The 22,687-nt window shown below is 43.3% G+C and overlaps 1 protein-coding gene across 1 annotated transcript; it reads right to left on the bottom strand.

Annotated features, from left to right (window-relative positions):
- Positions 1-364: 364 nt before the first annotated feature.
- Positions 365-21,857, bottom strand: LOC135491668 (uncharacterized). The gene is made up of 42 exons (XM_064777649.1): positions 21,773-21,857; positions 19,312-19,474; positions 19,113-19,185; positions 18,715-18,825; positions 18,301-18,425; positions 17,944-18,127; positions 17,375-17,672; positions 17,162-17,274; positions 16,842-16,967; positions 16,379-16,573; positions 15,889-16,174; positions 15,454-15,658; positions 15,195-15,296; positions 14,854-14,991; positions 14,428-14,542; positions 14,188-14,301; positions 13,803-14,003; positions 13,460-13,572; positions 12,114-12,204; positions 11,717-11,854; positions 11,143-11,289; positions 10,761-10,975; positions 9,710-9,803; positions 9,354-9,484; positions 8,890-9,058; positions 8,495-8,715; positions 7,694-8,231; positions 7,297-7,448; positions 6,802-7,103; positions 6,466-6,640; positions 6,070-6,220; positions 5,688-5,825; positions 5,305-5,486; positions 4,824-4,987; positions 4,384-4,644; positions 4,122-4,270; positions 3,626-3,796; positions 3,308-3,403; positions 2,983-3,171; positions 2,672-2,732; positions 1,979-2,184; positions 365-1,791 (listed from the first exon to the last, which is right to left on the bottom strand). The coding sequence occupies exons 2-42, from the start codon at positions 19,446-19,448 to the stop codon at positions 1,690-1,692; spliced, it is 6,879 nt and encodes a 2,292-aa protein (XP_064633719.1). The 5' UTR covers positions 19,449-19,474; positions 21,773-21,857; the 3' UTR covers positions 365-1,689.
- Positions 21,858-22,687: the final 830 nt, after the last annotated feature.

Below are 22,687 nucleotides of genomic sequence, written 5' to 3'. Positions count from 1 at the left end.
CAGAGGACAGTGAACGTCACAACAGAGGACAATGGTCACAGACAACCATCGGACAGTGAACGCACTCACAACAGAGACAGAGAGGACAATGGTCACCAGACAACCAGCAGACAATGGACACTCACAGTCCATTCACAGTATGGAGCAGTGGTTTGTCTGCATGGTGTCACAATCAGTGGTGTTTCCCGTCTGCATTGTCATCCTGCTTTGCAAGTTGATTGGGTTGATCAGTCAATACAGAGATTGGAGACAGTGATCATGTTTCGAAATGTCCATCTAATCCACCAAAGTGCATCCAACATAAGCTCGACTTGCCAAAAGCAACAAAATGTAACTCTATCATTATGTATATGTATATCTCTCGTTTATTTCAGCAGTATAAATAAGAACTAAACATTCATAAAGATGATAAAATAACTTTTACAAAATAAAAATGATAAAGGTCATCAAAATGAAATGGACGGCTGGATATATGGTCACAACCATGATTGTGAGTAAACCTACTGAAGCTGCTGAACAGAACAATGTAATGAACTTTTCTGTTGAGAGATTTTCAGTAGACTGATACCCATCTGAGATCTGCAAAATGATAATGATTCATCCGTGACCACCACAACATCTAGTGGTAAAGATGGTGGCCAAGATGGGAACTGGTCTAACTTATCCGCAGACAAGATCAATGTCATTGTTGACTTTGCTTACATTTGCAGTTAGAGTGTAATGCATACTTCAGCAAAGGCCGATTTGTTTTGCCACAGACATGGTAGCAACCTCAGGATCTACTTTAGAATTATTGATGACATTTTTCCCCATGAAAGAGTACAAATGCTTCTGAAAGTCACTTTAGATACCACAAGCCACAAAAGAATACAAACCACATTATACCAAAGCATTTATTTGGCTCAGAGACCTTGGTCATGGGTTGGGAACATCAATAACTTCCTTAGCATTTCTTAATTTCTTGCTGCCTAAATGTTGATTAAGTACCTAACAGTTACTGTAATCTATGACCTTACACAATATGGGCGGAATCTGTTCATATACACTGGAGTAAAATATATTCATGATATTCATGACAAGGTTGTCACGAGAACATTTGACATTATCGTAACAACTAATTATCAGTACAAAATAACAAATCCTAAGATCACTATTACACATTTTTGGCTATGTCACAATATGTACACTTGAACATTTTACATAATTCATTCATTACGGTACATTCATTTACTATGATTATTTGGTACATGGCATAGGTGGGAGCTTTATTGCATATCTATTATATGATGGGATGACTGGTTTTATATCAGGAATAAACAAAAAAGGAAGGGAAATAAACAATATCATTCTTGAAATTTGTGCTTTTCATCGGCAACTATACATAGGCTTGCTCACTGTGATTACCCCCCACCCCCCACCCCAAGTATGAATGAAACTTGTCAAGAGATAAGGTGTACATTTGCATAGAATAATGATAAAACTCATTTCTCTCTCAACTAACACAAGTGCGGCACCCACGCAGGACAAATACAAACAAAACCAAGATCAGTGTCAAGATAGGCAACAGCTGAGGTCAAGGTCAACACCGCCTGACCTTGACCTGATACGAGGCATATTTCAAACACTTGGAGCCTAGATAGGTAGCAGCTCATCTCAAATTTTGAACAGGCGCAAACTACAAAGTCTGATTTATAATTGTAATGTCTGCAGGGTAATCATAGTTTGGTGGGTGTCCGGCTCCAGATTTGTCAACAGTTGTTCCGCTATTTTACTCCTCAATTGTCCATGGACCTGTAAAAAGGAAGGGGAAGGTTACAATCACTTCAAAATGCCTCAAATGAGTTGGAAAAACCAAACTTGAATATCACCCATCACTGCGACTTATCAACTTTATCAGGTCTAAGAACGAATACAAGTACTTTGACTGCCTTTAAGCAATTGTCTTTTAGCCCTTTCATAGAACGCCACCCTGACTTACAGTTTTTGGCCTCATAACTTGTTCCCTCTTCTTCCAGTCAACAGCTAGCTGTTTACCAATGCCCTCTGGTGCAGGCGTCATGGACCGACTGACTGGAAAGGACACGGGTGGCGGCCATATTCCTGTACTGGAATGCGAGGTGCTGAGACGACCAGTGCTCTTCCGAGCCACACCCGCACTTGAGACACGGGACTTTGGACGGTTTGCTGTTGAAGAAATATATTTTGTGGTCAGTCATGTCAGAATAACAGATATCTTATTCCGACTCAGATACAAATACCATGTGATATGACAAATTAGGCCATAACTCTCAGATAAGCTGAAGTTTCTCTCAGTGTGATCTGGGTCCAGATCCCTCAGCCAGGTTGTTTTGCGTCATGCTAGAAATGAATTTGGTTGCTTTGGATGGGGTATGTTGCAGATCCGAAGTGGTAGTTTGCCGAGACAAGGAATATGGCTGAGAAGATCCCCAAGCTACAGCTGCGATGATGCCTGGAATCGGTTGAGGGGCAATGGATATGAGGCAGAACCTGAGTGAGACAGCTGGACGTAGTGAAGTGTGATGCAGCAACTGCAGGCTTAGGTTGCAGGCTGGACACAATGGTGTAATGAATATGCTTGTCCTCAACATCATTTTGCCAAGAGAGAAATAGCTTTAGTGCAAGTTACAATGTCACTTGGAAGAGAACTTACGAGAGGGCAGTATCATCATTGCCGTCTCTGGTCTGGATGCAGCGAGCTCAAAGTCATACAGCTGAAAATATGATAAGACAGAAAAAGATTATCTACAGGTGAAGAATACAGCCAAGAAAATCATCATTGCAAAATCCTCTTCTTCTGGCCCAGTTAGGACACCACTATTCCCAATGCCATGTTGCAGTATAACCACAAGTCACTCCTTAGTCGAAGATGCACATTACATTGCGAAACAAAGAGCACAGAACTGACAACACACATGTACCGGTAGTTGTTGACGAGGCCAGGGATAAATCTAAGCATCTCACCGTAGTTTGTAGCTCGTCACATCTGTTGAATGCATCCAGCTTGAGGTGGCGTTCATGATTGAGATGTTTCTTGACCTGCGACACGTCTTTACGCGCCTTCTCCTCTGTCAACTGTTTGAGGCGGACATGTTTTTCTTGTTCCTCCTCCATGACCTTTAACCTCAACTCCTTCTCTTCCAGCTCCTCTAACTGTAAAAGGAACCAGGCCAAATGGGTTAATTCCAAGAGGGAACGAATATGTGATAACACAGTGACTTCATGACTTTCTTTCTTCTGCACAGTATGAGTAACATTACCGTTTGAAACAAACTTGAGCATAACCTACCAGTTTCTCTGCATTAGCAGCCCGTGCCATCTCCAGTTGTTTCAGACTCTGAGCCTTTTGTTGTGCTGTGTGCATTTTCTCTTTTTTGTTTTTTATCTGAAAAGGAAAAACCAAACATGATCATGCATACCATAGCTCTGGTGCACTCATAGCTATTTTTTACACTTTAGTCACAAAGAGTTTTACTGTGGATTCTTGCCTATATGTTATTACTATTCCAGTCTCTGCCACAAACCTTCTGGAGTTTCAATGACCAGACATGCAGTGCTCATTCTTGAGAAAATAATCAGCGACTCGACGTCACATTATAATTCCTACCTCTTTATCCATGAGTTTCTTGACTTCAAGTAATTCTCTCTCCGCCTCCTGTAGATACTTGCGGAGCGCCACCTGTTGCTGGCGATAGAGAATCACCTCCTCCTCGGCCATCATCTTCACTCCGAGGTATTCCTTCTTGCTGTGGTCCGACTCTTTCTTGAGTTCAGCAACCTGGGTGAAGGAAACCATACAAGGTTATGAAATAACTACTGAGACACATGAACTATGGAAGTAAACAGAGGTTACTATAACGCTGTGTTTACATACTGAAAAAGGTCAGTCACAAAGATTAACTCAAAGTCAAAGTTCAGCATTTTTTGCACCTTACAAGTCAACCCTGCTCAAAGTGCTTCTGGCATCCCGAAGTGCTCTGCAGGAAGGAGCAGTTACTAAGTGCAAACACTTGACCAGCAGCAGGAATGTTCTCAGCACCATACAAGCAATGACCTTAGACAACCAATATTACAGCCCTACACTAAAGTCATGCCTCCCTCACCTGTTTAAAGAAGTTTTCCTGCATGTGATTCTGTCTCCAGTTTGTCATGGACTTCATCTTCAACATGAGTTTACCAAGCGTGTAGTTCTCATGCTTGGTCTCTCGAATCTGCTCCGACATGGATAGGAGGCGTGCCGTTACCTCGTCATCTGAAAATAACACAACAGCACAAGGGTGAGCATGAAGTTAAGCCCTCTAGAGCTATTCTTTAAACACGCTCTTCCTCTCAGTGAAAGTTCTCATTCTCATCCTTACTACCTACCTTTGTCCGAGCCACCAGACTTCTGTTTGAGCCGAGTCATTGCCTCAATCGCTTCTCTCCTCGCCTCAGATATCTTATCGAAACAATCGTCATGCAGCTCGTGCCTGAATTCATCAAATCGTGACTTGAGCTCGAACGCAGACGAGAAGAGGTTCCTTATGAGATCGTCATACTCTTCCTTCACTCGTTCGCGAATGTCTCTCTCTTGGGTGAGACTGATCTCCCTCATCTCAGCTATCTTGGCTCGCAGGGCAGTGATTTCTGAAAGACAAACAAGAATGCTTGAATAACTTCATCAAGTCTCCGCAGATGAAATATAGCAAAACTTTACCATGTGATAGACTCTGAAACTTAAACTTTTGAACAGGTTCACTCTCTCTGCAATGCACATCACCGGCAATGTCACCTGGTGTTGACTGGGCAATGTCACTTTAGCTTACCTAGCAGCAGCTCATGACTCTGATCGGCCAGCAGACACTGCACATCTACCATCGTATCATTCCTCGATGTGTTCAGCTGGTCGCGGACCTGTTTGACTTCCTGCTCCTTCTGATAAAGCAGTTGGTGTTGGGACCTGAGCAAATTCTCATAATACATGGCATAGCTGGAAATGGACGGACAGGAGAGATTAGGAATGAGGGAGCAAGGGGTGGAGGGATTTGTCCAAGATGGAGGCACCACAATATGTTACCTGATTCATACTCAGGACTTACGCCTCATGAACTACTAGACCCAATACTGTCATTAATGAAAACAAAGCCACTGATTGCCACTGGACCTTATTCACTGGCATCACTTCTGGCTGGTAGTCCATCACTCTGTGGTCGACATCAAATTGTGCCACCTGGGGACAGTGGTGCAATTTGACATCAGTTTCAGTGTCAAGATGGTGGATTTTGTGATGATATCATGTTATCCTACCTCTCATAGTTATGTCTCTCCCTCTCCATGACATCCCTGGCTAGCTGCTGGAGACAAGTGTTCAGGTGTTTCTTGGTGAACACCAGCGTTCCATCCTCCTCTTCCTGCACCTCGGCCATCAACAGATCCTTGAAGTCTTCCGCTATGTGAGGTTTGTTAATAGTGTAACTTTCCTTCATTGCCTGCAGAGAAATAAAGACTCTGTTGATCATTTGTTAAGATCTGTGATCATCTGATATATCTCCTTTAAGAATAACATGCCAATCTTTCAAACAGTTTGAACAATGGTCATCTGTAAATCATTAGCATAGGGGCACCAGGGGGGATAGGGCAACTTCAACCAACACAACACAACCAGTACAAACCATCTTGATTCTACTCACAGGTTTCTTCCAAAGGTCAGTTGGCAGGGCGCTCTCCTCTCTCGCTCTCTCTGCTAGCACCAGGTTTAATTCACGCAGCAACTTCCGTCGTACTTCTGTGATCATGAACACCTCCAAACTTTCACATAACTTCACCAGCTGAAATGTAGAATACAAACTGCATAACAAATACATTCTGTGGAGGTTCGGTGTGTCTTTTCTAGAATTACACACACTGAAACTTCCACAGCACACACCGGCATATCTTGCTTTGCTAGGTACATTTCTTGGAGCAGTCTCACTTCAGTATCTGTCCACTCCTTGCAAACCTTACATCACTCATTACAAGTCAGATGCTTTACCACTAAACCATCACACTTGGTATCATCACAACATAACTGACCTGTTTAGTCTTGATCTCAATCTCACTCGCTCCAGGAGGTGGCGACAGTGTCTCACTATCTGCCGCCATTCCGTCATAGAAGTCGGCGCGTCCGTGTCGAGCAGCGATACTCTTCAAACAAGGAAATAGCTTCTCAACCTTGTACAGTATCCTGAAATAATCATACAGTCATTTAGAACTACATGAAGGAAGTGTAGTATTTCAATTCAAAGTTGAGGTTTACAGTCTGATATCAACGATGTTAAAGTTTATCATCCGACTTGACACTACAACCAGCGACCTAACCCTTGTCAGACTGAAGACAACCTGTCACTCAAAAGTTGATTCTGGCTAGTGATAAGCTTACAGACAAAGAGAGTTAAAATATAAACAAAAGCCAAGGTAATCCTTCCTTACGTGTATTCCCTGAAGGCTGATACAGTATCAATGTCCTCAACGCCCAATTTCCGCCGACCCCAGGCCGCCTTCATCATCTCTAGCCGCCGCCAGAGCAGGAGGAAAACGTGCAGGAGCTTATAGGATTCGATTGGCTGAGTTTGCTGCGATAGTGTCTTCTTCTCGACAACTGGTTCTGAAAATTGATAACATCAGTGAAGAAAATCATGCCATGTGATAATCGACATTGATAACGAGCTTCCCAGAGACAAGGCATAATCAAGAGGTTTTGACATTTCTGAACGTTTGGGGCAATACTTCAGAAAACTCTCTGCAACAGATCAGTTGACAACTCACCCTTGACGTAGGAACTTTCCGATGCAGGCAGCAGGCTTGATTTCCGCGATCCACCAATACGACTCATTCTGCTTGTCGGCCGCGATGGATGACGTGATCCACCTTCTTCATCTTCGCTCTCCAAAGACAACGTGGCAGTGTCGAGGTACCCACTGTTGAGCACGTCCTCCATTAGGAGTGTCACCCCCAGAATCTCACCATTTGCAACCGAGCGGTCCACCTCTTTTAATCCTGACAGGCAGAGTTGGATATAGTATTCTATCTGCTGCCACTGCCAGTAGGTCACAGGGAACGGTCCTTGGCTGAAAGAAAAGGTTTTTTATCAGAAAGTGAAGAGAGTTTATAAGGCTTTGCAATCATTTGATCAGGATTCACAACAATTAGGGTTGCACTGCCCAACCACGGAGACACGAGAGTATCAGACCATAAGGCTGTAACATAAAACACTCAATTCGGATCTAGACCATCGAGCAGGCAACGTTAAAGTCTCCTTACTTGTTGATAAACGTTCTCCACGGATACAACTCCTTAGCTTTATGATCTTTTGGCTCGAGTGGTTCTGGGATGCTGAGCCCGGTAGCTAGGACACTTGGGCTTATCACATTGCTGAGGGCTGGTAGAGCGGTGAAGATGTTGTTCGTAATGGCCTTGAAAATAAGACAAGATCAATTTGAGAAAGGGTTTTGAAGGTGTTTATAGCTGATTGAGATGCGTCTCAAAAGATTTTAGAAACGTCACAGCTATAGGTTTCCACAGAGGCACCCTGATGTGTCAAGGAGCTTTCATTCAGTGCTACAGTGTACAATCCATGACCAGGACCAACACTGCTCCACTCCTACATATACCACAAACCCCTGCAGAAAAGTTCCTTAAACAAGTTCTATGCGCTCACCTTATAGGCCTGGATGTTTCCCATCTGTAGGAATGTATTCCTCATCGACAGCCGAACGGATGTGTCAAACTCCAGGAGCATGACGTCACGTCGCAGAGTCAGTAACTCAGCAACTTGGTCTGGGCTCGTCGAGAACGGCAGGTGGTTGATTTGTTTCTGGAGTTCTCGGAGGTCGGCACCAATTCCTTCAGTGCCACCCCAGTCTGCTGCCACCACACCTTCCTTCTTGCCCAACCTCGCATTGGCACTACCTAACTTGGCATGAGCGCACAGGTATTGTAGGATGTCATGGAGTGCGGCCACGATGAGGGAGCAGTAACGCAGCGCTCGGTTACACGTGTCGTCCTCCATCGTCTTGAACATGATCAGGATTTCAGAGTAGTGAGGGATGAACCAGATGTTGAGCACATGTTTGCCGTCGGGGGAGAGAAGTCGACGTGGACGTTTCTTGAGGGACCTGGCATCAGGGGTTAACCCGAGGACGTCATCATTTTCAGACTTCTTCTCATTCAGCTCACCCAACAAAAAGTAGTTCTCTCTGAAACAGAAAGACACAGAATGACTTACATTTTCATGGCAAATGATCTTCTGTTTGACCAGGGCCGGTGGGCCATAGACAGCAAATTTGTCTTTCAAGGAGTTAGGAACTGGTACAACATACAAGTACATTCAGAGTGAGTTTTTCTCGACAGATGCAAGACTGCTTGAACCAGCCTTGTGACACAAATGTAGTAGAGTCTTTCCAATCAGGGACCTGACATTTATTCAAGAAGACACCATCCACTTATTTCAACAGCTTACCGTATTGAAGGGAACTGCTCCAGCAGACCCAGGATACTGTTGTAGTATGCGATGATCTGAGCTCGTAGTGAATACTGTGACACCCGCACCATGAACTTATGGCAATATTCTCCTATCAGTTTCCTCTTCAACTTCTCCATCTCCTCTGGGTTCTTCAGTATCATACTCATCGAGGACTTCTTGTTGACAAAGTCATTGAGCATCAGATCACGGCTGGGATTCTGAAATATCAGACGAAGTAACTCAGTTATGAGAGAACTGTCACACTAGTCGAGATTTCACAGAATACGGGCCAACTCTGACTGATCCTACAAGCTGCAGAAAGAGGATTGAGGATCCAGCTTTACCACATCTGGTCTCAATCTTCATCAACCTGAATTGTATCTTGGTCGTACCTTCTCCAGTTGCAAGGACACAAACGCCTCGGGTGACTTCCTTGCCATGGGCGTGCCTGTCTGAAGCTTTGAGGCAAGCATGGTCCCCTGGGTTCCACTGGACAACCCTGTCATGGCGGTCAAGGAACTCTTCTCACTCTTTGTCTCCGATGGACTTAAACGGCCACTACTGTAAGAAACAAGGGAAATAGATGAAGGATATACTCGAAATAGCATGCTGAAGTAAAGGGAAGGGATTGCCGGTTATCTACAGTAGTTTCTGTTTTTTGTCTTAACCATTTGGCACTCCAAAAACTCACAAGCTTGCCCATTGTTCTGGTGTCTTCAGGAATAGGTCTTGTTGGTCTCAATGCCCCTGACATGTGCAGTAGCTTTGCCTTCCTCAGCCTCAAATTCTAGCCCAAATTCTAGCCCAAAAAGACCTTGAAACAAACGGAATCAAAATGAAGCTCAGGAATATTTACGTTTTAGCGTCAATGAATGTTGGTTTGATAGGCTGGCAGCCATGGCCCTGTAGAACAGCGGAGACGAGGGCATTCTTGTGAACAACTTGGGCCATCAGGATAGTCTGCAGGCTACCCAAACACTTCAACACCTGAAATAGGAAACAAAATTATGATATCGGCCAAGCAAGATTGAGGTTTTACGACCCAGGAATTTGGTCCGTGGTATTGATGTCAACATATAAGGCCAGGGAGAAAGTTGATGTCAAATTAGAGACCAAAAATCCTCTTCAAAACAGACGACACATTCAGCAAGCCAAGCGATTCCAAAACTGATGAACAATCGTGCACCTCTCGTAACCACAGCGATTCCTTACCTGCAGGATTCCCTCACGAGACTTGAAGGAGAATTTGCCAACGTGGCTTTCATCGAGTTCATTGATGGCGAGATAGAGATTTGAGGGAGTGTACCTGGAAATAGTGTAGGCAGGAGTATTAAACTGAAATCAGGTACTAACCGCTCACTCAGCCTTTGAACTCTGACAGGAAATAACTAGGGGCCTTTGAAGGGATTCAAACCTCTAAGTCAGGAGTCTGGAACTATTACAACTACACCACGGCACCGAGAAGTAAGCGTAGGGTTGTGCTCAATAAGGTCAAGCCTCACAAGAGAAATACTTCAACATGGGGTATTATGGTGGAAAAAAAATATGAAATAGTACAAATACCCAAAAGGAATTATGCATGAAAAAAAATGCAGGATTTCAGAGATGTTTCTGATGAAGATCAAGGCAGAACTAATGAATGGTATTGAGGGGAAGAGGTGGTACAATAGAGCATCATGGCTGTGATTCTCAACAGTGAAAATGGGTGGACGAAACAACACATATTTGCGAAGTGATGAAAATTACAATGTAGATCATCTCATATTGTGAAATTCACGATAATCGGTCAAACAACACTGGGGCAAAACAACAATCACATGTGTAGCAGACGATAAAATGGTGGGCAAGCAATGCTGAGTTACCATGGTTACCTGTCCTAATAGTATAAAGTTTTACCTGAAAAGGCTAAAGAGGCACTTGGGTGTCAAACTTGGGAAGAAATAATCATATCAGCCCAACCCATCATTAAAGTAAAGTCAACCCGCTCCGAGCTTCGTAGTCATCATTGGTCGCAAGGGAAATGAACTTGGAACCCAGCGGCCATCTTGGTAATCTTTATCTTATGGTGTTTATAATTTTCACAGTTATCAAGAAGAATTCAAGTGTTTTATTGAATCCGACCCACTCACAAAAAGCCTTCGGAAGGGACAAAAAAGAGATTCTGAGCCTTCCTATAATTAAACCAGGCCCATTGGCTGAGTAGCCAGCAGTGCTAACCACTGGGCTATGCGACTCTCTCCTCAACCTGCTGGAGCTAACTTACTTGTCCACACTTGTATCATCCTCCTGGATGGCGGTGATGAATACAGGAGGAGGCTTCCCAGCATTCTCCTTGAAATTTGCATATTCAAATTGGACGAACCGCAAGAAGAGATGGCACTCGTCATATCCCATGTCCACGGCCTGTTTTCTGTAGATCTTGGAGAGAACCTCGGTTTCCCAAGCAGAATCCAACAGTCTGTGCCTCAATGTCACCATCTGAAATATGAATTCAGGTCACAATGTCACATCCCATACTTTTTGGGTCAATTCACTGCTACCTTCAAATATCAATGACATTGCCTTTAGTTGTAAAGTTCTTGACCAGCACTTTTAGCTGGTACCAATTACATGACATTATTCGGGGGCAAATCATACGACCGTACCTCCATGACTCTGCATATAGAATTCAAGATGTCCGTGTGCTTTTCCTTCTGTGTTCTCCTCCTGCCTGTCTGCTCCTCCTCATGGACTAGAGTGTGAGCAATCTCTACAAGAAGCTGCGGGTCTTCAACATACATGCCTTGGAAGAGCTGCAACAGAAAACAATGACTAATTATTACTGGCTGAAGCCGGGAAATTGGCCTCTTTAGCCCTGGGAGGTAACCAGTCGAGGAGGGAAAACACGAATATCAACTAGATAGTCTGGGCTCATCAGCCAGACAATGGCAACCAGACTTGCACAGAAACTCTGAAATAAAACCTGACTGAAGATGGAGTGCACTGGCCACTCCGGCGTCCTAAGTAGGACTAGACAAGAAAGCTAACCAGGAAGGCCTTCATAGATCTTTCGCTCACTGCAGCACCCGTCAGCTTAATCAGTTTTTGGCTCTCTTTGTCGGACCTTAGTAAGGGTGCTTTGCTGAACTATGTATTCACCAAACTGAGTCACAAGGGTCTACTTCAGTAATATGGCTACCTTGTTAGCCCAGTTGTCTGTCTAATGTTAGTCGTACTTACATCTTTCTGCATCTGGTGAGAATAAGACGCGCCAAGTGTGTCCATCTTGTCCCACTCTTTCAGTGCCACCTCCAGCATCCTCTTCTCAAGATGCACCGCCTCTGACGTCGTCTCAGGTTTGTGCAGGTGATACAACTCCTGTATGGAGGAAAGGATGCCCATCAGTTTGGAATGACATTTCAGAGAATAGGCGTCTGGGGCCGGGAGTCTTCAGTCTGGGGCTCAAGGACAGGTATCTGACTCAACATGGGGTGGTTCTCAGACCTTCAACAATCTTGGCATTTAGTTCATCTGATTTGTTTAGTGAACTTAACTATTTCTTGAAGATTTCAAAAAGGAATCAGGGATATCTCAAAATGTAATACTCAAGGCCTCAATGTTATGTGACTAGACTTACCCAGTAAGCATGCTTCAGTGCATCGGGCAGACGGCTGGCTATACTCAGTGATGGGTGAAACTCCAACAGGAAAATATTACGCAATGCTGGCCTATTGATAGTGAAGAAAGTAAACCGTGAAAACCATGCAAAATGAATATTTGGTAGTTGTGAAATTAACATTTATCATAAGATATTGAAAGAGGCCTGAAAGTTAAAGTCGAAAGACAATAATTTGCGAATTGAACATTTACAACATAAACAGATCTTGTGAACCTAATAGCTCTGTGCAAGGTAACAGTCGTCTGAGTTTGACAACTGGATTGTGAAAAGTCTGGTGATTAGGATTCAACTCAAGATATACCACCTTTACCTATCAGCTGTTTAAAGAGTTAGCTACATCACTTATCAAACCATCATGCAGTTATCATATGAGGTCTGGAAAAGGTTCCCGAGGGCTTATTTTGACTCCCAAGGTTTACAAGCTATTATCTCATCCCACAAATTGTGTTAGGCTATCCCAATATCTAAATCGGTTTTCACTCTAAAGAAATGAATGGGTGAAACTAAATGTAGATAAGGCTGTCGGCTTTAGCATAGATAGAGGAAAATTCAGTGATTACCAGATAAACTGGGAAAAAAGGTTCCAGCAGAGAATGTGAGATACATGCCGTGTAGGAGGCCATGGTACTGCATACTGTGCAAGATTCACTAATGTGCCTTGAACCAGGTGCATGTTGTCATAACTTTAGCTCATGAATCCATTCCAAAAGACGCTCTGCTGTGCTTTCGTACAGTACCATGGTCAATGTTTTGATCATAGATAGATATTCATGCTGTTGGCGGTGTACTCAATAAGTGTAAGACAGTGTTTGACAGTTTACCGTGCTTCGAAATCTTCATCTTCGCTGGAAGTCGAAATTTGCAAAGGACAGGTTAATAGCGTGGGAGACGACACATTGACAGAAAGGGGCATCGTAGGAGGGATATGCAAAATGGGAAAGGCAGGGATTGGATGGCAGGGTGAAATTCAAGTTGCAGGTGGACTGAAGATGCACACAAGGATCATTTGATGTGACGTTTCAGCGACTTGTTTAGGAGAGTGGGAAGGTATTGGGGAGGGAACACGATAGCAAGGTCAAACAGAATAGGTTGATATTCTCATGTGAGGAAGTTCATCTCTGTATCTTGGAGTATCAGTGCGATCACACAGAGAGAAGCTTCACCGGTCAAATCCCATTCATTGCCTCAAATCTAATCAGGCAAAACAAAACTCTCCACAGGGAAAGGGTCTCCAACAGGCAATCTGCTGGACAGGGACGACACAGGAAGGGGATAGACCTTAGGTGGTAACTTGTTCCACATACCTGCTAATGTTGATAGAGATGGGTTGTTTGGCGATGACCTTGTGAGGTAATCCATAGTCACTATCATGTGCATCCCTCGTCACCTTGTGGATGTACTCCCTCTGATCCTCAATCTGGAACATACAGTATCATTGAATTGAAAATGTCAAGCCTATTCTGATCCTTTACGACCTCAACTGTTACTTTGTCTGAGGTCATCTCCATCCTTTTTTGAGGCCACCCACATCATTAACAACCTAAACCCTGGCTGTGCTAAACTAGAGTTGTCACCTAGGAAGCAGTTGTGCTAAACTGTTTCAGAATCGTACCAATCAAAACACAAAAGAACAAATGAAGAACGTACCTGGTTATCCAATATATTTTTGATCAATGTGCTGTGCAACCGCAGACAAATGCATTCCATTCTGTAAGACTTGAGGAAATAGGAGGCACTAAAGTCGAATCTCGGCCGCTTGTACATGATGTTGGTCATGACCTGGGCGACGCCACGTTTCTCATCACGATCAAACACATGGAGATAGGCTTCAACATAGCAATCTAATAGCTGAAAACAAGAGTGTAAAATCAGTTACTTCTTCTGATTGAAAGAATTTCTTCTTCTCTGGCTCTTGGCACTTGCCATTGCAAGATTAGAGAAGCTTCTTTTTTCTGAGTGTGAACTTGGAGACAATACATGTGGTATCATACATGTAACTTGAGGACTAACTATCTGTTACTCAAAATCTTACCCCTTTCTTGCACTCTAAGTATGCAGCTTCGTTAGTCCACAGATCCAACAGAATGCCGAATCGGTCCACTTCTTGATGACCATAGCTAGGAATGTCGAAGTCACCAGCCGACGACTGAAATGATACAAATGAGATGGGAATGCCAAACTATCAAACAAACAGACATATGATGAACTACTCAACTCAATTCCGAGGGATGACACAGAATAGAGAAGACCATATTTAGTAGTATTATCCCACCTTTTTCATCCTCGAACTTGAAGAGGCTGCTCTGTTGATTCTAGATGCCGTCCTCATGTCCTTGTCCTTCTCTATATAGTGTGTGGCCAGCAGCAGCAGATCTTGCTCCAAAGCTCTGTAAGGAAAACAAAGGCATGTGGACTACACCATACACAAGAACCCCCTCCCCCACCCTGACCTATAAGAACTGGAGTTCTGATTACAGTTACCAAACTGAGGATGAAAATGACACAAGTCCATTTTGACACACAAGGCTCTTCTATCTCAAGGCATGTGGACTACACCATACACAAGAACCCCCTCCCCCACCCTGACCTATAAGAACTGGAGTACTGATTACAGCTACCAAACTGAGGATGAAAATGACACATGTCCATTTTGACACACAAGGCTCTTCTATCTCATTTACTTCCGAGTAACACTTACTTGAGATCTTCCAAGGCAGCATCGTACATCATGTAATACCCTCTCTGATCCTGAACATGAACCCGCCCCTCATCTGATGTGTAGAAGTCATCATGGTTCTCAACCTCGGAGAAGTGCATAAACTCTGCTTCAGACATCCTAAAAGATAAAACATAGTTTTAACCATCCTGCTCCAATCAATGCTTCTGGGGACAGACATTCAGAATAGCTTTGGTGGAGGCTGAAGCAGGGAACACATCGTATTTCTGACCAGGAAGAAAACTTGCTTTCTGAAGACCCAGTCACACCCACAACGACCCCCTTTTTTGAGCTACTGTAAACATCTTGAGACTCATGCTCACCTGTAGTCCCTTGGGTTGTAATGCAGGTAATGGTGGGAGCCAAGGCCACCTCCACCACCAACACCACCGAGCTCAGTAGCACTCTTCCTGTGGTTCTGGGCACTGAAAGTCAAACAGAAAAGTTTCAGTACATGGTTGACATCAACATCATCTCATCCTACATCAACAATTCGGCCGACCAGACCTTTGATTGATCAGGCCCGAACAACCCGTGTTCAGCTGGCAATTGGCATCTCAGTTTGTTAAAGAGTTCACTCACCTCGTCCTCTTCAACCTGCAGCCATCCAACGACAACCCACCATCATTGATCGTCATCGTTCTCTCAACCGATCGGAAATAGTTCAGGATGCTGAGACAGGTTCGTTGCAGGTCTCGGATCCGCAGGTGACGCAGATGAAGGAATGAGAGGTATGCCCCCTGGAGGCTGGCTACATCACTACTATCTTGATCACCATCATCAAGTCCTTGAAAAAAGAATCAATCAGACTTTAAGCCCAGGTCATATTTCTTATCCCAATTGATAACTTCTGTCAAAATGACTTTAGACCTCTTCAGACCTAGGCCAGGTCGCCAAAATATTGTTGCTTGTGCCCACATGATTTTCCTAATAGGACTAGGAGTCTTTATTGGAAGAAAACATGTCATTTTGAAAGTCAAGATCCCTGCAGCAAAGGCAAGCTTCTGTCAAACCTACCTAACATTTGTACAGTTGTGGAATAGTCATAACTATCTTTCCTCTTTTTGGCACTTGAAGTACGACTTCGACTCAAGTTGACATTATCCGTGTCTTTTTCTTCTATTTCCATGAGCTGTATATCTTGGTTTTGATCTTGCAACGTGAACAGTTCTGGATTGGTGTAGATCTTCTTCCAGATGAGTTTTGTATTGTTGCCCGTTCTGTTTGACGTGACGTAGACAGGCGTGACTGACGGGGGTTCGCGGACAGAGATCGCATGCTCCCTCAGGGTGTCTTGAATTCTCTGTGGCAATAAAGAAACTTGTATAGCAAACAATATCACCACATGTCCGTATTGTCAGCTGAGAGGTCATTGTATTACCAATCTGCCCTGACGTAGTCCAGCGTCAGCCAACAGATCAACTAGCATTACTTAGTTAGTGAACCAGTGACGTTGTGGCATGTGGCAAACCGGAGCTCGAGGGCTGAATATTTTGTTCGCACTCACCTCTGGATCATGAACTTGTAAGAATCTTGACATCACTCGTAACAACTCATCCACATTGTTGCGCTGCCGTAACTGCAAGAACTGACGCTCTTGGTGCGGGTCCTTCTCCGGAAGCAGCTTGACAAATGACAGCCAGTTGGCGTCCTGCTTCAGAGCATGTGTCGAGTGGTCAGCTCCCCAGTTCTCTTGACCTGACTGTTTGGGAAACAAACATGGAATGTTTGTTTAAGAATCGGTTGAGCATATCAATGACTTTGAAAGCAAAAGTTGGAACAGATATCTTTATTGACATCAGGAAGCAAAGACCTCAGTCAGCTGATGTGCAGGCTTTGTTGTACAGTTCGACTGACAGATAGCAATTCGTCTTGTGAGAGCCAGGACTATATAAGGGAGACTAAAGACGATATCTCTTTGGTTCTGAGATATTCCGAGCTACCTATACTTCCGCAAGAACCTTCCTTACCTCGATTCGATCATAGGTCTTGAAAGTTTTCATGGTCTCTTGCCGGACAAAGATCTGTTTGAATTTTCTGTTCACAGCAGCATATAGTTCCATCTCATCTGCTGTACTCTTCATACTTTCAACATCCTGAAAGACGTCGTTGAAACATTCGAACATTGAGGAAACATTCATCTTCATGATTGACACTTTCGTCATGTCGTATAATCACTGCAGTTACATCAACATTTAAACTGCATTACAATGGAGGTAAAGTGACTTGCTTGAGATAGAATTCAAGGTGTGCATGACGGGCAAACACGATTCACATTGAAGGGACTTACCGTTGAGAGGCCATACATGTTGACGAAAACATTGAGGTGCACCTTGATCGAGTCAAAATCGTTCACATGGAGGGGCAGACCCAGATTCTGTTCATCGGATGCTATACCTCCACCTGGAATAAAACACAAATTGGATGATCAGAATAAACAAATTATAGACCAAAGGAAAAGTGGATGATGACTGAGAAAAGTAAATATCTATGACACGCTTACCTGCAGCAGCCGCAGCATACAACATCGGAGCAGACGACATTGGTCCCACTTGTGCCGACAGCAACTGTGTGTGACTCAAACCAGACGGTGGGTTTGGAACCGGGGACGGTGAGTGGAGGGATGCGCCTGAACTCGGCCGCGACCTGCCTGAGGCTGGCCGTGACAGGAAGGAGGCAGTGTCGTCTTGGTAACGGGAGGTGAAGCGAGAGGTGGTGGGTGCATCATCATCCTGCTCTTTGGCATCTGGTAAAGTGGGTGTGACATCTGTTTTGTGGGTGACCGGGAACCATTGCAATACCTGAAAGTAACATCCCATGACAAAAATATTTATACTAGACAGTAGTTCATCACTTTCTTTGCAAATTTAGTTCCTAGCATGCAATTCTATTGACAATGTGTCAGTTCAAGGAAAACTTGTTGACAGTAGACTCTGTCGTTGAATCCAAATGGTCAAAATACAGTTGACAAGCAAAATTGGCTTTCCTTGCGCTTTTCTTCTTATTAATCCACTCTCAACCTAACAAGGTCAATGAAGTAGAGCCTTACTTGAGTCTTTTTGGTGAACTTACCCTAGCGAATTGGTTGAACTTCTTTATAGCATGGAGATGACAAATCAGCCACCGGAGGTAGATGAGAAGGTCGTCCATTTTCACAGCAGGGGAAGCGTTATTCATGCCAGCAAGGTGGGCTTCCCGTGCTACTGAAAGTCGCTGGGTTCGGCTCAGGCAGTCGTGATACTCGGTCATGATGTCACTGGAAAACAGGAAAGTTTGGTGGCAAAAGTTAAGTCTTGAGTGTCTAAAAGTTCTTATTGTGAACTACTGATAGGAAGGTCAGAATATATCTTTTCAGATCCTTAAAATTGTCTATGTCAAATTGCAGCTTAATTCTTTTGATGAAGTTTATAGCATCATGATCCTACTTACGCTAATCTTTTCTGATAGGCGGGATAGAGTGACTCGATGGTGCTGCTGTGTTCACAGAACCTCTTCCACCGAAGCATGTGCATGTGTTTACATTGAACCAACTGGTAGATCCGTTCAGAGAAGTGCTGAAAAAGGAACATACGGTGGAACCCCGGTAACATGACCACTCAGAGTTGAATTTTTTCATTAGTTCAAAATTCTGAAAAGTTTTCAAAACCAAAACTTTTTTGGGACTGATGATGTTTTTTTCATTTTGAGCAGAAAAAAAAGTGAAAAAAATATTTGGACTTGAACATTTTTTTCATCCTTTAAGATTCTGTCTTATGATCCTATCATAGTCACATATCTTATGTCCAGGGTGCCGGGTAGTTGCCAGACTAAGTAACCCTGGCCTTGCTCTGACTGGAGTCTTACCTGAAGTAACAAGAGCGGCATGTTATCAGCCGTGTACTCTGGTCTCTCACAGTTCAACAGCTCCTCCTTCATCACGTCGGCCTGTATCACAGTCGGGTGCGCCTCACTGATCTGATGATAAATATTTAGGAATTAGTTGCATGGTTTTAAAGAAAGATCGTAAAGCAGCAGCTGAGAGGAGCATAACTTATCGAAAATGGCTGCAGAAGACTCTAAAAGGGAGTTTTTAGACAACAAATTGCTATTGTCAAATGGATTAATCTGCTTCAGCTTTTGCTACACACACCTGTATGAAATTAAAAATGGGAAAAGTGCCTCATTTACAGGGAAGCAAGGCCCCCGACATTGAAGTATCGCTCTCCAAACGGAAGTTTTTCAGATTCACTGCTTTCACTTACCATCAAAGCCCTGTCAAGCACCACTTTCCTTTCTCTCCTGAAATGCTCAACATCTTTTGGCAGGGGTAACGAGCTGAAAGGAGATGGTGCAATGTAGCGTTTAAACTTTGCAGGAGGTTTATGGACTCGAGGGCAAATTTTCATTCTTGCAGGGTACGGAGAGTGAGACTGTTCAATTGACCAAATGCTTCAAATCTACCTTATTGTCCTTGCAGGCAGTCCGTGGACCATCTCATTCTCCTCGATCTCATTCTTGAGTTCCTGCAGCTCCTTGCCCAGCTCCCTCTCGAGAGCTTTCAGGTTCTCCGTCCCCGAGACTTTATAGATGTCCGCCATCTTCCTTAGTAAAGGATGTTCACCCCCTGCAGAAAAGAGACCATTAATGATGACGACTAACATACCAGGTGGCAAATCTAGAGGGTGGCTCATGGATGCATCAGAAAAAGTACATAAAGATTCTCTACATTCTGTACATTACTGCCCTGAACATGGAAATGCTATGGTCATTATTAGTTAGTGTCTGAATCAGCAGTAACTCCTACAATTAGTGCTATCCCGATACTGCTTAAATGCTACATCACCTTTGATTTTATGAGAGCTCCGTGCTCAGCAAATATGATACTGGGAATAGGAGCATGCGTACTCTACTCTACCACTCATGAATTAAGTGGCCAACAATAAACAGCTAAAATAAGGTTGAACTATTCATATCCTGTTCTGCTACAAAGTGCTGCGACCACTGGTAGATGATTTATGAGAATATGAATCACTGGAGACGACTTAAAGGAGTATTAGAAAGAAGGGGAGTTCAGAACAAACACTTTCCGACTCATGAATTTCTATCATTTGCCCTGAGAGTCTTCTCACTCACGATTAGAGAGAGACTTCTCCCTTGCAGCTAAATCCAAATGTGACATTTCGCTGTCGAATATCAATAAGAAAATAAAATCCTCTTTCCATATCAAATATATAAGAACCTAATACGGAAGGCCAAAGCCAAACTTCTGGAAAAATGTTGACCGAAATTATTCCCTACTCAGAATAATCCCGGCCACATGGGACTGAGGATAAACACAATGTTCATCAGGCCAATAGATTTGCTGCCTGTCCAGCTTGTGACAGCAATCATGACGGTGTATAGTATGTGTCTCCTTGGTCACAATACTTTTACTTTTACCACTGTTTGAGAATTATGCATGCACATTTTATAAATCCATATTCTGCCCCGTGGTGCTTGATCAATAACAACGTTTATCTTCTTAGTGAGGGGTCCCCAGTAGAATACCATAACCATAAGATTTTAGTTTTTCAGTCCGACATGACAAGAGCATTTATTAGTTGAGTCTAATAGTGCCATCAATGACTCAATATTACAGAATACAGGAGACAAGAATTTGTCTCTGTGGAAATGAATAGTTTTTCAGATAAGAGACAGATGCAACATGTTACATTTTGTGATTTGATCTGGAGGTTCTAAACTGGAATGAGTTAGTTCTTTGAGTTGAAAAATGCAGTTCATGCAGTTTTCCACAGTTTCAAAACAAAATGTTGTCAAGCAACAGAATTGGTCAGCTGGTGCAGGCAGAACTTTAAAGTGGTGTGAGAGTTAGGAAAGTCATGGAATGATTTTAATTGCTGCAGTTAAACTTCAACATGCAAAGTGAGGAACAAGATTACAAAATAGGTTCATTATTTTTTATCACTGACCATGGCATTGGTATTAGTAAAGAAGATAAACCAGTCTTGCACTTGCAGGAGAAGATATGAATTGGGATTGTCGTTGAAACAAATTCTTATAGCAAGAAGTAGAAGTGCACATTTAAAATGGTTTTGAAACTGAAAGGGATTTATTTCCAGGATTCTGGAAGGGGAAAAGTTGGCGTTAACAAAGGAGGTTGATGGTCTGGGAGTGGGAGCAACTCTCAAAAATGGGTTCACTTGACCTTGATCTATTGACATCCTATCCATCTGAAAGGCAGCACAACATTTTTATGAAACACTCTCACAGTCACATATTGTAACAGGGATAACTGTAAACTTTGGTTTGTTTCTGAATTGAAGTCGAACTGTCAATACTGATAATAGCCTCCCTAACCACTGCCAGCCTGACACAGTCGCCAACTAATACTACACACATTGGACATGACTGTCACGGACACATCCAGTATTGTCATGCTTTGCCATGTCATGTCAGTAATGTCAGTACTTTTAGACACTTCCTCTTCCATCTTTTCATCATGGATACATCTCTCCGTCACTAGGCCTACCTGATGCTGAATACTGAACCTGAAGAATGTTGTTGCGGGTCAGCATCCATTACCAAACAAAATAGTTCTGATATTGCAACAGTCTCAACTGACTCAAGTCGATAAAATCAACGGTAGTCTTTTGTTTTCGACTGCCTTTTTGTGGCTCTCAATGACAATGACTTGACTTCCTCCGAGACTGGGAACAACAACACACATCAGACAGAATGTAATGCTGTTGAGCCAGAGAGTGTGCTGCATTGCATGTAGCCTGACTGCCTGTGCCTGTACCAAAAAAATGTACACAACACTCCGAACAACACCGGTTTTATGACCAACTTCACACTCTGTAAGTGTAAAATCTGGAAAGTCAATTACAAATTTAACAATTTGATTTCTAATATCAGGTCTTACTTTGACTGTGTTCTGTTCTATCGTGAACCCATAATGTTATTAGCTTGATTAACTTCGCGTACAAACTTCCAAGTTGTGTACATTCATTCCCAGGCAACAACCTGTCGACCTTGACCCAGGGTACACTCTCCAAGCATCGTCAATGGTGAGTAACGTCGCCACGTCTCACTCAACCTAATGTCTCTGCCACAGAGAATTTCAACGGGTGTATGTGATCCCGGCTTGTGGAGAAACTCCCAGAAAAAAGCTGTAAATTCTACTCTGATAATTTATTGTTCAATAAAGATATTAAAAACAAGATCGTGATATTTGTCATCCTCTTCTCCTCGGTGACCCTTGACGTCGCCAATTTGATTGGCCCATGGAACGACACTTTATTAGACGGCGTTTCGTCCTCTCAATAGATAGGAATCCGCGGCGCCGAGTACATGGGCAGTATCTAAAACGACTTCACGACTTGAAATATCGACAAATTTCACCTTTAACAAAAGCGGCAGACTCCCCTTTAACAGAAGTTACTGACAGTGGCGCCCTCTAAGGTCGAAAGATCGACAGATTTTCCTGACCTATCCGTTCAAAATATCGTTTTGATTCACCTTTAAGGTCTCGTTAGGTAGTTTTTCCCGGATGTACGCGATGATGATGTGCCCCATTAACAGGACGTAACATTTATTTTAAAATGCGTTTCCAAAGTGATTGCTTGAGGACAACCCATTTGTGTCGTATATCACTGGAAACGCCCGATTCTGCAGGATGTTAAATCGGGCATTTTATTTCTTTAAATAAATCATAAGGGTCGCATTTGCTCCTAGCTCTGTTCACCATCCCAAATGGCAATATTGCCAATTGGGCCGGACAATCACGGAAAACCCCAAATATTATACATTTCTTCCTGAATAATTCAGTGCACAGGCT

This window comes from Lineus longissimus, chromosome 7 (genome assembly GCF_910592395.1).
Source record: "Lineus longissimus chromosome 7, tnLinLong1.2, whole genome shotgun sequence".
Taxonomy (NCBI): Eukaryota; Metazoa; Nemertea; class Pilidiophora; order Heteronemertea; family Lineidae; genus Lineus; species Lineus longissimus.
Note: the sequence above shows the minus strand (reverse complement) of the source record. Positions and strands in the feature narration are given on the sequence as shown.

Bases quoted from the DNA above. Each gene is read 5' to 3' on its own strand.
- LOC135491668 (XM_064777649.1), bottom strand. From the start codon at position 19,448: ATGGCGGACATCTATAAAGTCTCGGGGACGGAGAACCTGAAAGCTCTC. The intron at 11,290-11,716 runs GTAAGTACGACT...TTTCTGTTGCAG, and splicing joins CTCACCAGATGCAGAAAGAT to CTCTTCCAAGGCATGTATGT. The intron at 3,172-3,307 runs GTAGGTTATGCT...TTCCTTTTACAG, and splicing joins CTGCTAATGCAGAGAAACTG to TTAGAGGAGCTGGAAGAGAA.